Here is a 14,309-nt window from a genome sequence, read left to right on the forward strand (position 1 = left end):
ATAATTTTTCAATTTAACATTTGTCAGAAAATAAATAAAATCCTCCCGTTACAACTTTATTTTGGGAACAGAGGGGAAAAAAAAAAAACGACAAACAAACAACTAACCTGCATACACGAGCATGGTGATGAGAAGAGCAATCAAATGGACTCTGTATTTGGGATTAACACTTTCCACTCGCAGGATGGTCAGCTGGAAAACGACAGAAAAGAGCAGTTCTATGCAGAACGCCTGCGTCTCTGTAGTCTGCATAGGGTTGCTGCAGCCCTGCGATTGTGCTCCAAAATGTGGCTCTGCCATCTCCAGGCTCCAGATAAAGTGCATAAACCCCCGGGCAAGCACTGCAGCCACGAACTGAGCGGCGATCTTGAGTCCCCCCATCTTGACCGATATCCCACCGCCCCACATGGGCTGCAAGGTACCACAGGGGTTGCAGGTGCTGCCAGTCAGAGTCAAGCCGTGCAGGACAGTGAAGCCGTAGGTAAGCGTGAGGGCGGTATGCGGTTTCGGCTCCACGTTGCCGAGCAGGCAGAGCTCGTTAGTGCAGGCGCAAATCTGGAAGGTGCTGAACATCTCCAAAAGGAAAGTGCAAAGGCGCTGGCGGGCGCGCAGCCGGCGGCGGGTGAACCTCCTGCACAGCCCCACCGTTACCATGATGCCGGCCATCAGCAGGAGCGAGGTCCCGACCCCACCGACAGCCATGGCGGGAAGTTTCACAGGCCGGAGGACTCGAAGGAGGGGTTCGCCCTGGTCCAGCCTCACCACCTACGGGGACAAAGAGAGCGGAGAGGGAGGGAAAATGACCACCCTTTCCCTTCGAGGTAGGAGCCAACTTCTGTCCCCACCTGCCTGCAGCCTGTGAGTTGTCTGACTCACCCTTCGCCTGCCGGGGAGCAAAGGGCGGGGGAGCCCAGCTTGAGAGGGGCGAGGGCAGGGGGATCCCTCTCTCCCCGTCAGGGCTAGGAGAAGGAAGGCACGGGGAGTGAGGAGGCGAAGGGGGCTTCGTCTTCCCCTCAGCCCCTCCGCGGCGGGGCGGACGGAGCTGCCCTCAGCCCGGAGGGGGCGGGTAGGGCGCCAGGCGTCGTTCCCACCCACGGGGGAACAGGAGACGAGCCAGTTCTCGGCGGGGTCGGCAGCGGGACCTCTCCGCGGGCTGGCGAAAAGCAGTTCAGGAATAAGCTCCGTCCGCCCCGCCGCGGAGGGGCTGAGGGGAAGACGAAGTCCCCTTCGCCTCCTCACTCCCCGTGCCTTCCTTCTCCTAGCCCTGACGGGGAGAGAGGGATCCCCCTGCCCTCGCCCCTCTCAAGCTGGGCTCCCCCGCCCTTTGCTCCCCGGCAGGCGAAGGGTGAGTCAGACAACTCACAGGCTGCAGGCAGGTGGGGACAGAAGTTGGCTCCTACCTCGAAGGGAAAGGGTGGTCATTTTCCCTCCCTCTCCGCTCTCTTTGTCCCCGTAGGTGGTGAGGCTGGACCAGGGCGAACCCCTCCTTCGAGTCCTCCGGCCTGTGAAACTTCCCGCCATGGCTGTCGGTGGGGTCGGGACCTCGCTCCTGCTGATGGCCGGCATCATGGTAACGGTGGGGCTGTGCAGGAGGTTCACCCGCCGCCGGCTGCGCGCCCGCCAGCGCCTTTGCACTTTCCTTTTGGAGATGTTCAGCACCTTCCAGATTTGCGCCTGCACTAACGAGCTCTGCCTGCTCGGCAACGTGGAGCCGAAACCGCATACCGCCCTCACGCTTACCTACGGCTTCACTGTCCTGCACGGCTTGACTCTGACTGGCAGCACCTGCAACCCCTGTGGTACCTTGCAGCCCATGTGGGGCGGTGGGATATCGGTCAAGATGGGGGGACTCAAGATCGCCGCTCAGTTCGTGGCTGCAGTGCTTGCCCGGGGGTTTATGCACTTTATCTGGAGCCTGGAGATGGCAGAGCCACATTTTGGAGCACAATCGCAGGGCTGCAGCAACCCTATGCAGACTACAGAGACGCAGGCGTTCTGCATAGAACTGCTCTTTTCTGTCGTTTTCCAGCTGACCATCCTGCGAGTGGAAAGTGTTAATCCCAAATACAGAGTCCATTTGATTGCTCTTCTCATCACCATGCTCGTGTATGCAGGTTAGTTGTTTGTTTGTCGTTTTTTTTTTTTCCCCTCTGTTCCCAAAATAAAGTTGTAACGGGAGGATTTTATTTATTTTCTGACAAATGTTAAATTGAAAAATTATTATTCTTGGATTACAAAAAATGCATCAAGGAAAATATTTGGTCCGGCATATGCAAAGTTCATTTGGAGTTTATGTCAAGTTTGCCTGGTTAGATTCCAGACAGGTGTGGGATTAAGAATGAAGAGAGTTACGAGTTTAAAATGGTGTCAAATCTACAAGTAAATATAGTTAAGAGTTTCATAGAACACTGATAAAATCTCTCGGTGAAGGATTGTTTCATAATCTGACTTTGTGTAGCGTGAGAGATTTCATACAATGTGCTCTGATTTCTGAGTGGCATTGCAAGAGAGCACCACTGCATCAGGAACAAAATGCAGATTATGCAACGGCAGGCTACAGACCAGTAATACGAAGTTCAGCGTTTAAAGAATGCATAATTCATATCAGTGCAGTTTATTTAACTGCGCTAAATCCTTAAATCAGAAGCAAGAATGGTTATTGATAGAATGCATGCAGAAATGAGAAAATAATACCTCAGGAAACCAAGTGTTAAAAAAGAAAGAAGTTAGGTGCCTGTTGTATGACGACATTCAGAAGAGTCTCATGTCTCTGTAAAGCCCTGTGTGCCCATGTCCTTGTCCCTGACTGTCACCTCATGCTTCCCAGAGCCGGGACACCGTCACCTGCGCAGCCTCCCAGGGCCAGACGGGAGGAAGAGGTGAGGGGAGTCAGCGTGAACTTCTTTCTGCTGACTGTTGATGCTCCCTCTTCTCCTCAGTGAAGTGTGCCAGAGTTAGGTCACTTGTCACTTGAGGACTGCCCTGCAGGGAGTGGGTTGTACTGGGGGCGAGATTCTGTAGTTTGGGGTACAGGGAGGTGAGAGAGAGATGGTTACGGAGCAACTTGCTTGTGCTACAGCCCCCACCACAGAGGAAGTCATCCAGGTAATTATCAAAGCTGTTTATGAGAGAAGGAAATCACTCTCTTATCTGCAAATGTCTGGAATGTCATTAGCATCTTGTCCAAAAGATTTAACTGTATTATGCTATCTGGCATAATGGCATGTAGTACAATAAAGTACAGTCAAATTTCCAGATGTATTAATGAAAAAAACCTTCACTCGTTATGTTTAGCTTAAATTAGCTAACACCTGAAAGATTAAAAGAAGTCCATGGAGAATTATGAGAATTAACTTAGCAATGTGAACTGCTTTCTGAAATTAATTTTTGAAGGCAGAGGCAAGGTGTCATTGCATTTTAGCACATTAAATATATTTCTGAATTGCTCAGTAGAAGTGCGACCAAAGATCATACTCCCTCTTCTACAAGCATACAAAGCTGGATTCCTGATTCTGAACATTCTTTTCCTGCTTAGCAAATAGACATGTAAAATAATACTTCTCACGTTGCCTTTGTCTTTACTAGTTCATACAAAAAATTCATGCCCAGTGTTGTTGGCTAGGCTGACCTTATATCTTCTAGCAGGAGAAGGTTGTGTACCAAGTCCCCTTCCTTGTTGTAAACTTGGACTTGGTACAATATCCAGTGCAATCGATCTGCACGTACTTCTAGGAAACATCAGACCTACTGCACCCAGGCCCCTTTCACATGCAGTTTGTCTGTATTGTGTGCAGAACACCCTGTGCTACCTGGACGTTTTTCTTTCCGTTTCTTTTAATCTAGAATCAAGCAGATATATTTTTACAGTAGACATTCTGGGGAGCAGATCCTGAACCTAGTTTTACCTCCTACTTAGTGGAGATTCTAATTCTTTCTTGTTTGCTCTGCTCCAGGCTTCCTAAGTTTTGTGCTTTGCTGTAAACTCAATTTCAAAAGGAAAGGTGAGCAGTGCTGTCCTCTCCCTGCAGTAGTCATGAGCCGGGTGTTTACTATGTGCTCCCGAGAAGTGGATTGAAGCCTTTTGAAGCAGAAGGCGGCGTAAAACCCAAGATTCCTATCTCTGAGCTGTTATACAACAAGTGTGGGAGCAGGCTGCTGCTATTAATTTCTTTCTGTAATTATGTCAGACTTGCACTGTTACAGATCTCTTTTTCAGCGGAAGGTAGGTAGGTACATTCAGGACACCTCAGAGGTTCTCAGACCTTTCTTGCTGCCTCCTTCCCTTTGCCCACATCTACACACAAGCTGTTCCCCGGGATATCCCCCATCCTCCTGCCCCCTCCATTTTGAGGGGTGCTGTTCAGGACCCCCTTCCCACAGCCACTCAGCTCAGCCTCCTGTCAGCGTGCCAAGTCACTGTGGCAATAGCAAAGGGCCTGGTAGGCAACCACAACCTATATCTGGTCCATATATACAAACCACAGTACATCCTCTGGGTTTCATGGTGTCTACCGGCTTTGAAGACGGGCAGATGCATAACTTAGCTGGGCTGGATCATTCTCAGGAAATATTCTGTGCCTCTTCGTTAACTGTTTATTAAGGAACTTGAACGTTTCTTTAAGAGGAGAGGATCTTTTTTGCTCACCTAGCACTGAAGGGCTAGGCAACCAGCGCAAATTTAGGCAAAGCAATGCTAATTTAGGCAAACTGCTAACATTCTTCCTTTTTTCTACAAAAATATCAAATAGTTCAGAATATTGTATGAACAATGATTTTTCAAATTTTAATTTGGCAGATACAGTCTTCTAGCTGGGAACTCAGAGAAGTGCGTTAAATTTACAAAATGAAATTCATGCTAAATGATTCCTTTTTACACCCTGATTTAAAAAAAAACCAAATCAGTTGTGCCTTCAGTACCTGTGTTTATCAATAGAGTTATGAATGCATCAGAAATGTTAGAAAATACATCTCGTACCCAAAATACTGTATTTCATGCCATGAATTATGTTCTACTATGAGTTTGAAAGCTGTATCCTGTGAGAGGAATGATGGCTGTCTAAAAAGGGACTGTAAAGAGTATCTCTTACTCCAGTTTGGTAAAATTTTGAAGGATAGCCATATCCCTGTGGCTTACACCTGCCTAAATGTATTGATACACATACAGGGCTCAAACCCATTATATTTATACAATGGACTAAGGGAAGTTGTTGGAAAAAGTAAATGTTGATAGGTCACTGCTGTGTGTACCCCTTAAAAGGTATTTGCTCCAACTTGCTCTGATTTACTCCCAACAAATAACACAAGATTATACAGTATTTTCAAAATTACAAGCTGTTCATTTAGTTTTTCTTCTACTCTTTCATAATTAGAAATATTTGGCTTTTCTTTTTACATTTAGTCTTACACAGAACAAATTTTCATAGTAGTACATACTCTACCCAAAAGCTTCAATACTGCATTCACTGTTTCTTCTACTAAATAGAAGGAAAAAAAATTGTATATTAAGGGAATGATTCAGAAGCTAAAGATGCAGACCATATACATGTAGGTAAATAATATTTCTGGGTATTTCCTTCAAGAAAATATTTAATTAGGGGAAGAAGAAAGTACATCTTTTGAAAGCTTTATCATTTAAAGGCAATATTACAATGAAGTCAGAATTGTATTAAATTGGTTAGAACTTTCTGAGCCTATCATATCAAGGTAAACATGCCATACATATTTTTAATTCTGAGTTTCTTCCTAATTGTGGTTTTGCCTTTAGTAATTTAAAAAGTTAAAATTATTTTCTCACACATTGTGTGAAGCACACATTACTTCAACTGCTTAAGTTTTTATGTGTACAACAGCAAAGATGTTACACTTCTTTTGCCATAAAATAATTTTTTTTTTTCTGGTACACAGACTGAGATGTTTAATAAATTTTTCTGAATAATTATACTAGTGGCTCTGGCCTATGGTTGATATTCCAGTAGTTACGAGTAATGAATATTGAAGAAATACAGCACTTAAAACTCTGTCTAATGTTTAATGTTCAGAAACAACAACTGCAGCTTGAGAGTTAAATTCTATTCTTAAATGTATGTTTGTGGATATAAAAGCAGAAGGAGTGAATTCATAAACAGATTAAAGCAAAGTAAATTATTGTAGATGGCCTTCCTGGCAACAGTGGAAGCTGTTAATGTGTCAGCGTGCAGAGTAACAGACTGCACAGGAAATCTGAGTTGCTCTTGAGAACAAGCGTAAAACCAGAGTAAACTGAGTAGGTCAACAAAGATTAAAACCTTCCTGAACTGTAATAACGGTAAAAGAAATAATACAGAGAATATAGGAGAAATACAGAGAAGAATGACAAAGGCGTTACTAAAAATTTTGGTAAATGATTGCATGTTCATAACAAATGAGGATTACGGCAGCATGGTATTTGTACAAAGGGTGAGAAAATCAAGAATAAGCTTTAAGAAGCTAAACAGACACAACTATATAATAGTTTATAACAATAGTTTAATAGATAAAACAGATGTGAGGCGATTAGTAACTAATAGTAGAGAAATACAGATAATTTTACTGAGTAATGCTTTTTCTGCAGGATTGCAATGAAAAGAGCAACATGGGTCAGAATTAAAAACATCTTCAGATTCATCCACGGGTGCAATTACAGTTTAGTCCCGACAATGTAATATGTTTGGATGTAGTTATTTAGAGAATTTTTAAGCAACTTCATTTACATCTAAAGTCAGAGGCAAGGAAAGATGCTTGGCTTCTTTAAGCTTCCTTTTTCAAGAGAGGGGAGTGGTGTTTGCTTTTATTTTCTTCAAATAACATATAGAATAATTGTGAAGGCTTTTCCCCAGGTTATTACCATATGATAATCTTGGTGTTCTTAAATTGATATGATAATATTATTGCTCAAGTAAGAAAGTATAGAGTCCAGTTTAGTAAGAATAGTGCAATTTTTTTTACCATTATCTTGCATATGTGTTACATGTAACATGGAGATGTAATGAAGGCTCAGTATTTGTTTACTAATATTTGTGTAATTTCTGGCATGATACAGACTATTAGCAAAGCAGCTTATAGTTTTATCGACAGAAACATTCAACATTAGCCAAACCCATCTCTTCAAACAGTACTTGCTAGAAAGATAAAGGAAGTTACAGCCTACGCTTTAGATGTTTTAGAAAATAGTTAAACATGTATCATCTGGTAAATAACTTCAGAAGAGGTTGCCTGTTCAAATGGTTTCTGCTAAAGCATTTTATTGCAGCGTGCATGTTTCTTGTAGTATTGTGTACCTGCATTTCAATATTCATTTAAAGTAAACATTAAGAAAGATGGTTTGATTTTTATACTGTTTACATTTTATTGCAGGTGGAAATCTCACAGGAGCAGTATTTAACCCAGCACTGGCTTTTTCATTACATGCAAATTGTTTCTATGACAAATTTTTGAGTTACTCACTAGTATATTGGATAGCACCATCCTTAGGTAAGTTCTTAATACTTCATGTATTTGAGAAAGTGTGATTTAGTACATGGTTCAAAAATCAGGAAATAGGTATTCATTATTTTATACTCTGCTTGTTTTCTGCTTTAAATAAGATCTAGAAAATAGTCAATTGTAATGTATACGTAGAAGTTATTCAGAATCATGGTTTTGTTTTGCAAATGTAGGCTGTGTGTTTTAAACTTGTTTAATGCTCTGTGTAGAGCACCTGTAGCATTCTATTTTGTATATCAAGCACCTAATACTGCGTTTTAAACACCAGTTTTAGTCACAAAATAGTATCTACTGTTTTGATCAATTTATTTTAAGAAACAACCGTATTAGGTTATGTAATTGTTTAGTTTACATGTCATGTTCAAAGGCTAAGTACTTTTGGGATGCTTTGAGCAAGATAATATACCTACCAAAAAACCACAACAGCACAGTTCTAAATGGAAAAAGGTTAGTGTTTAGGTTAGGGTTAACTAGTTAGTTATAAACCAACAGCTGTTTACTCTGGAGGGTGATCCTTTTGAAGCTGCCTGTTGGTTGGGACTTTATGCCTTCATATTAAAATCCAGCCTGTTTGAGGTCTGCTGCATATTCTCACACAGATCAAAGGCCCACTTTTAGATTCTAGCAGAATATTAAAAAGGAGAAGAGGCTACCTGAAAGTGAACATCAGCCCGATTAAGTTCAAAAAGAGAAACATACTGGCTAGCATGCAACTCCTCTGTTGCTTTATGACAGTATGCAAGAACATGGGGATGATAAATTAAAAAAAAAAAACAAAAACAAAAAAACCACAAGTATTAGGACAAGTGCTTAAAATATGCTTTCTCGATTATTACTATTATAATATAAAATCTTTTTTATCTGTGTAATGTCTAAACTTGGCAGTTCCCGTTGTAAGTTTTTGCCCCAATCACTGTTGGAAACAATCTATTCTTAGTTTAAGAATAGGGAATATTAGTAACTGGAATTTTTGTAATGTAAATGATGGTTTTAATTTGGAAGCTATTGATTTTTAACTTCTAGTTGTGTGCAGATGAAAATGCTCCATGTAATACTGCACGTTGTTTATTGTTTACAGTTAGTCCCTACAAATCTTAAGCTTTCTGCTGAGGGGGTATATAAAGAAGCAGTCAACTAATCCCGAGTTCTTTTGTGTCTGTTAATCCTATTAGAAGGTACAACAGTGGTATGGGAAAGGTGGGCAGTGAAACACACTTGAGGAAACATCTCAAAAACCTACAGTTGTAACAAGCGACTTCTGTTTCTTTACATCCATGTTTGTGCATGTTCTATTTAGGTTAGTTAGTCAAAAATGGAGACAGAATTTTTAATCCAACTAAAATTGATTTTAATACAATTTTGTTAAATTAGATGTCCAAACGGGGTGACTGAACAGTAGAATAAAACCCCATGTACTGCTCCAGTTAGTAGGGAGTGTCTTCAGCAAAGCTGGGTCCTAGCAGAACATAGGATATTCCTTAGATTTTCATGTTTAGCTTTCTGGTGTATTAACTGATTTCATCCTGATATCCACATTGAGATTGTCTGGGTTGTAAGTACTTGGGCTTGTTGTTCATTTTGACAAGTGATCTGAAGAAACAGGAGGCAGAACATGTTTTAGAAGAAACACCACATTCGACTTAGCAAGATGCATCCTGCAGAACTGCTCTGCAGAAAAAGCCTTCAGGTTATTTTGTATTGAGTAAGAAAAATCAACAGGTGTTAACAAATGGAACCATGACTAGAGGCATTTAGAATGCAGTTAGGGAGTAATTTTATGTTTCTGTGAAAACTCATAAACAGCAGTTTATTGTTAGTTAACAGCTAGAAAATACATACAGAATGTATTGAATGCTGAATGAGGGAAAAGAACTCCAGACCAAGCAGTTGTAAAGATGTGAAAACTCAGGACACATCACTTTTTGTGCAGTGTTGGTACTGTATTGAAACATTTCCTTACAGATCTTCGGTTTACATATCACCTGAAGGGCAAACAGTCTATTGGTTATATAAATATCTAATTGCAAAACAAGGGAGCTTCGTGGATACATACAAGACCTTGTCTGATAAACCAGGAGTTGTAAATAAATTTAAGATGTCTGAGGTGGAAGTATAGAGAAGATAGTTATATTTGAAAACTGAATTGATGAATACAAGAGTGCAGATCTACAGACCTAACAGGAAAATATGACACTTTTTGAAAATAAGAAAATCACAGGAATAGAATTTTTTCTTCCAAAACTGAACCAAAGGATGAGGCATCTAGGAAAATGACCTGTTATGATGCTGGTAAAATTATTGTGAAAAGAACCTCTAAGCAGAATCATAAAATTAGATGATGAGGGAAGGAACATTTTAAATTTAGTTGTAAAAATTACTTTCAGAATCCAGGTGTCAGCAGAAATACTGTTTCAGACTTCCTAGTGATATTCTGATTTGATGTCTTGACTTTTCCCAGTATCAGCATCTTAGATGCTTAAATTACTTTCTACTTATTTTGGGGAGTTATTTTAGGAGTCTATTAGGGGTTTTTGTGATTTGCTGTAATAACTACCACATGCAGAACCATGGACTGGCATACCATGAAACTTGAAATTGCCTGTGCAAAGTGCGATATGATCACATTTATGGCCATAGTAAATACCCGTGAGGACAAGGAGACAGGCCATTCAGTATGTAACAGATACCCTGGTAAGACACAAGCAAGTTCTTAAGCATCAATTTTAAAGCAGTTTTCTTAGAAAGGACACTTAGAACAAGAGGAAGATTGATTATCACTTTCAGAAGAGGAGGAAGAAGTGGAAATTTTCTTTTAGGATAAACAAATCTACCGGTGTGTTATGGTCTTTCATAAATATCATCTTGGAACTGTAGTTAAGAACTTGTTTTTCAAAATGGCTTCACTGATAATTTGGTGAAGGTGATTCTCCAGTAGCACTAGAACAGCTAATTCCTGTAGTAAATATAGAAGTCAGCAAGTGTTTATAGCTTAGCAGAGGCAGGCCTAAATTCTGCACTGTGAATGTAGAAACAGTAAGTACCAGTGGAACAAAGACAGTTTCTGTTTTACTGCCAAAGGAATTCATGTTAGTTGTCCAGGCATGATTAAACCATTAGTAATGATGGGAAGCAAACTAATGCTGCTCTTTCAGTACCAGGGAGATGGCAGCTGCGAGTGGAAGAGTTGGTGACAAGATAGTGAGGGCAAAAAAATGAGATGCTCTTTCCTGGACAGGTGCCAGATTAGCACCCTGCTAGCTTTCTAACACTATAAAGAGAATCAATGCCCACTTCTTTAGATCAGTTTTACCAGAAAGACTAATAATGTTCCTTAGAAGAAAAAGGTTTTTCACCATCAGGATAGAAAATAAATGCCACAGAAGTTGCTTAGCAGTAGATATAAATGGAGGAGGTAAGCAAGAAAGAAGGCTATAGGTGAAACTTTTCACCTTTCTGCTCAGAGGAGGGTATTCAGAGGTTTCCATCAAGTTTAGTACATGCAGCTTAGCAAAGAAACAAGAATTGCAAGTCCATTTGCAGTGAAGTTGTCAGCATCTCAGGGACTTGGTAGCAAAGGAGGGTTTCGACAAACAGCTAGCAGAAGTCTTGTACTCCCAGACCCTGGTCCTCCTAGGGGTTTTCAACTATGTAGACATCACCTGACAGAGCAAAACTCTTATACAGTGAGTGAATGCCATCCAAGAAGTTCCTAGAAAGCTGTTACTAATCAAGTCTAATTCAAATTCTAAAGGGCCAGTGAGTGATAATCCTGTACTTGAACTGCTTACAAAGGGAGAAGAACAGGTAGTGAATGTGGCCACTTGTAGTCCTCACGAGAGTTTAGGGTCCAGAGGAAGACTGGGAAGTTAAATAGCAGAGCTGTTCAGACTTTGGACTTCAGGAGAACAAAATTCTACTTAGGGAATTGCTAGGTCAGTAGTAATTCCCTTGGACACTGCCAGAAATGGGAGAAGTATCGCATGGAAAGATTTTTAAAAAAAAGCTTACTGAGAGCTCAGTAATGCATTTTGATGTGCAGGAACATCTGTTGTGTAGTTAGACTGGGAATTTTGACACAGAGCCTTTCCCTGATGGCTAGGTAAGCTTCCCTATGAACAAAGGAGAGCACGTAAGAAGTAGAAACAGGGACAGGCAGCACAGGAGGAGGATAAAAGCTCTGCATATCTACTTAGGAACAAAATCAGGAATGGCAGAGCTCAGCTGGAACTAAGACTAGGGACATACACAAAATCACCCAAAAAGTGCAGAGAAAATGCAGATCCATTGGTGGGTGGGGGAGACAACCTAGTGATGGGTGACATGGAAAAGGCTGAGGTACTCTTCCCCCCGATCCCTTCCAGTGTTCCCAAGCAAAAACTTGCTCCCAAACCTGTGTAAAACAGTAAAGTTTTGGAAAGGAGCAATAGTGAGGGAGAAACAGAGTAGAAATGACAGAGAAGCTGGATGAATACAAATCCATTGGCTCATGCAATGGATGAATGCAAATCCATCACCTCGAAATGCAGGTAGAGTTGGCCAGTGTTCTTGTTGTCCATCATTTACAGGAAGTTACAGCAGTTGGAGGAGCTTCTGATACTTGGAAAAGTGCTAATACTATGCCTGCTTTTAAAGGGGAGGAGGAGAAAGAGAAGCCAGGGAACTGTAAGCTAGTTGGTCTCACCTCAGGCCCTGGGAATATGGTGGAGTATCTAGTTTTAGAATCCATCTCCAACCATGTGAAAACCACAGAGGTAATCAGGAACAGTCAGCAAAGATTCAGCAAGAGCAATCCACGCTCAGCCAGCTTGGCCTTCTGTGATGAAATTAATGTCTATGGGAACGAGCAGGGAGCAGTGGATGTAGTGTATACCTTCACTTTAGTAAGGCTTTTGACTCCATCTCTCACAGCATTCTTGGCCCAGAGAAGTAGGGATCAAACAAAGAGACCATGAGATGGAATAGAAATTGGCCAAATCACTGACCTCAAAATGTAATAATCAATGGGTTGATGCAGAGTATGCTGGTGTCAGCACTGGAGTTAACAATCCTCAATATCTGTGTTCAACAGCGACCTGACTGTGAGTTTGTTCTCTCTGCAAGTAAGACAAACCACATGATTCAAAACTGGGGCCAGCAGACTGTGGGACATTATTGTCTCCCTCTACTCGGTGCTCATAAGGTGGCATATGGAACACGTCTGGTCAGGAGTCCCTCAGTCCAAGAGCAATGTGGAGAAAACAGAATCCAGTCAGTGGAGGACTATGAAGATAGTGAAGGGCCTGGAGTACTTGATCTGCGAGGGAAGGTTGAGGGAACTGGACTTATTTAGGCTGAAATATGGTGAAAGGGTCTTTTAAGAGCAGTCAAGTGTTATTTGAAGAGTAGTCACAGGGGTGGCAAACTGTTCTCATTGTCAGACAATGTAACAGCAAGGCCACAAGTTATGGTGTGGGAGGTTCAGAATTAAGACTCCAGGAAAACCTTTGGGAGAAAGGTGCAGCAACAGTGGGACAAGTTACCTGGGAAAGTGCTACAGTCTGTCCATGGAGGATTTTGGGGCTTAGCTAGACAAAGCAACACTGACTGTGGGCAATAGTCCTGCACTGAAGTGCGAGATTGGACTAGGGAGAATCCCTTCAAATAAGCATTTTTTTTTGTGATCTAGGTTTCATAAAATACAAGCTGTGGGTGAGGAACACTATCAACCTCTGCATTTCTGAAGCAGAATATATTGATTTTTTTTTTTTTCCCAGAAGAAAATAAAGTGGTCTTAAGCTACATTTAGGTGCCCTTTGGACTTGATGATTCTTATGGGTCCCTTTCAACTTGAGATACTCTATAATTGTCATGAAGAACCTACAGTCTCTAACTTTACCATTTTTCACCTTCAGAATAAACCCTAAACTAGAATGATCTTAAAAAAAACCCCAACAAACCAAACCACACACCACTATGCTATACCCACTTGCAGCACCTAAAACCAATGTAATAATCAAAACAGGCACTAACTTATCCCATCGGCTGAGGAATGGAGGTTTGAGCTGCTGGTTCAGTCATTTATAGGTCCTGCTACAAAGAAAGAAGGCCTGAGCAAAGTGCATGTGTTGGACTTCCCAGGTCAAACTGCTCTGCCTTTGCCTTGGCTCATACAGATCAGAACAAAAAAACATTAAATATACAACAAACCAAAAGATTATTAACTTGTAAGGAACACTTTCATGGTCTGGTGAAGCTTTCTTTGTGAAAACCATTGTGTTTGCAAAAAATACTGACTGCCTCTAGCCCTTTCAACAGGAAATTTCACTTTTCTGCAATCCCTGCTGGATCACATGTTGGACACTCAAATATTGAACATAATGTTTATTTTCAATACCAGTACTGTGTCCTTTTCAAATACATTAAAATAAAGGTAATTTTTGTAATTTCTCTTTTCAGGTACAATACTTGTGGCTTTTATATGGGATGAAATCCTTCCTCGGATATCCTGAGACATCAAATTCTGAAATCTAGCAGTAATAGATTTAAAAATACAACATCTGCAGACATGAAGCTTTCAGAAGACTGTTGATATCAGCTTCCATGGCACCTTTCAGTTGTATTTTCAGATTTTATGTTTGAAACAATTTTGTATTCAAACATTTTGTAATAGCATATTGGGATTTTGAGACTATCTGCCTACATTTTCAGTTAAGCCATATGAAGGACTGTTAAAACATTGAAACTGTCACTTTAGCCATAAGTGCCATTTGCTGACCTTTATTACAACAGCATGCAAAACTAATTTTAGATAAATACCTAGTCCTTTATTG

The 14,309-nt window shown here is 41.1% G+C and overlaps 1 protein-coding gene and 1 pseudogene across 2 annotated transcripts; one reads left to right on the top strand and one right to left on the bottom strand.

Moving 5' to 3' along the window:
• Positions 1-102: 102 nt before the first annotated feature.
• On the bottom strand, positions 103-1,199 carry LOC113481416 (annotated as a pseudogene).
• A 25-nt stretch (positions 1,200-1,224) lies between these two features.
• Positions 1,225-14,068, top strand: LOC113485667 (aquaporin-11-like). Of its 2 annotated transcripts, none has more exons than XM_026859013.1 (4): positions 1,225-1,345; positions 1,457-2,114; positions 7,372-7,488; positions 13,936-14,068. In XM_026859013.1, exons 2-4 carry the CDS (start codon positions 1,520-1,522, stop codon positions 13,986-13,988), a joined length of 765 nt encoding a protein of 254 aa, XP_026714814.1. In that variant the 5' UTR covers positions 1,225-1,345; positions 1,457-1,519; the 3' UTR covers positions 13,989-14,068. The 2 variants fall into 2 exon arrangements, with proteins under 2 accessions (XP_026714814.1, XP_026714825.1); XM_026859024.1 differs by having other exon boundaries at positions 1,248-1,376.
• Positions 14,069-14,309: the final 241 nt, after the last annotated feature.

The sequence above is a fragment of the Athene cunicularia genome (genome assembly GCF_003259725.1).
Source record: "Athene cunicularia isolate RWA chromosome 1 unlocalized genomic scaffold, athCun1 chr1_part1, whole genome shotgun sequence".
In the NCBI taxonomy this organism is placed as follows: Eukaryota; Metazoa; Chordata; class Aves; order Strigiformes; family Strigidae; genus Athene; species Athene cunicularia.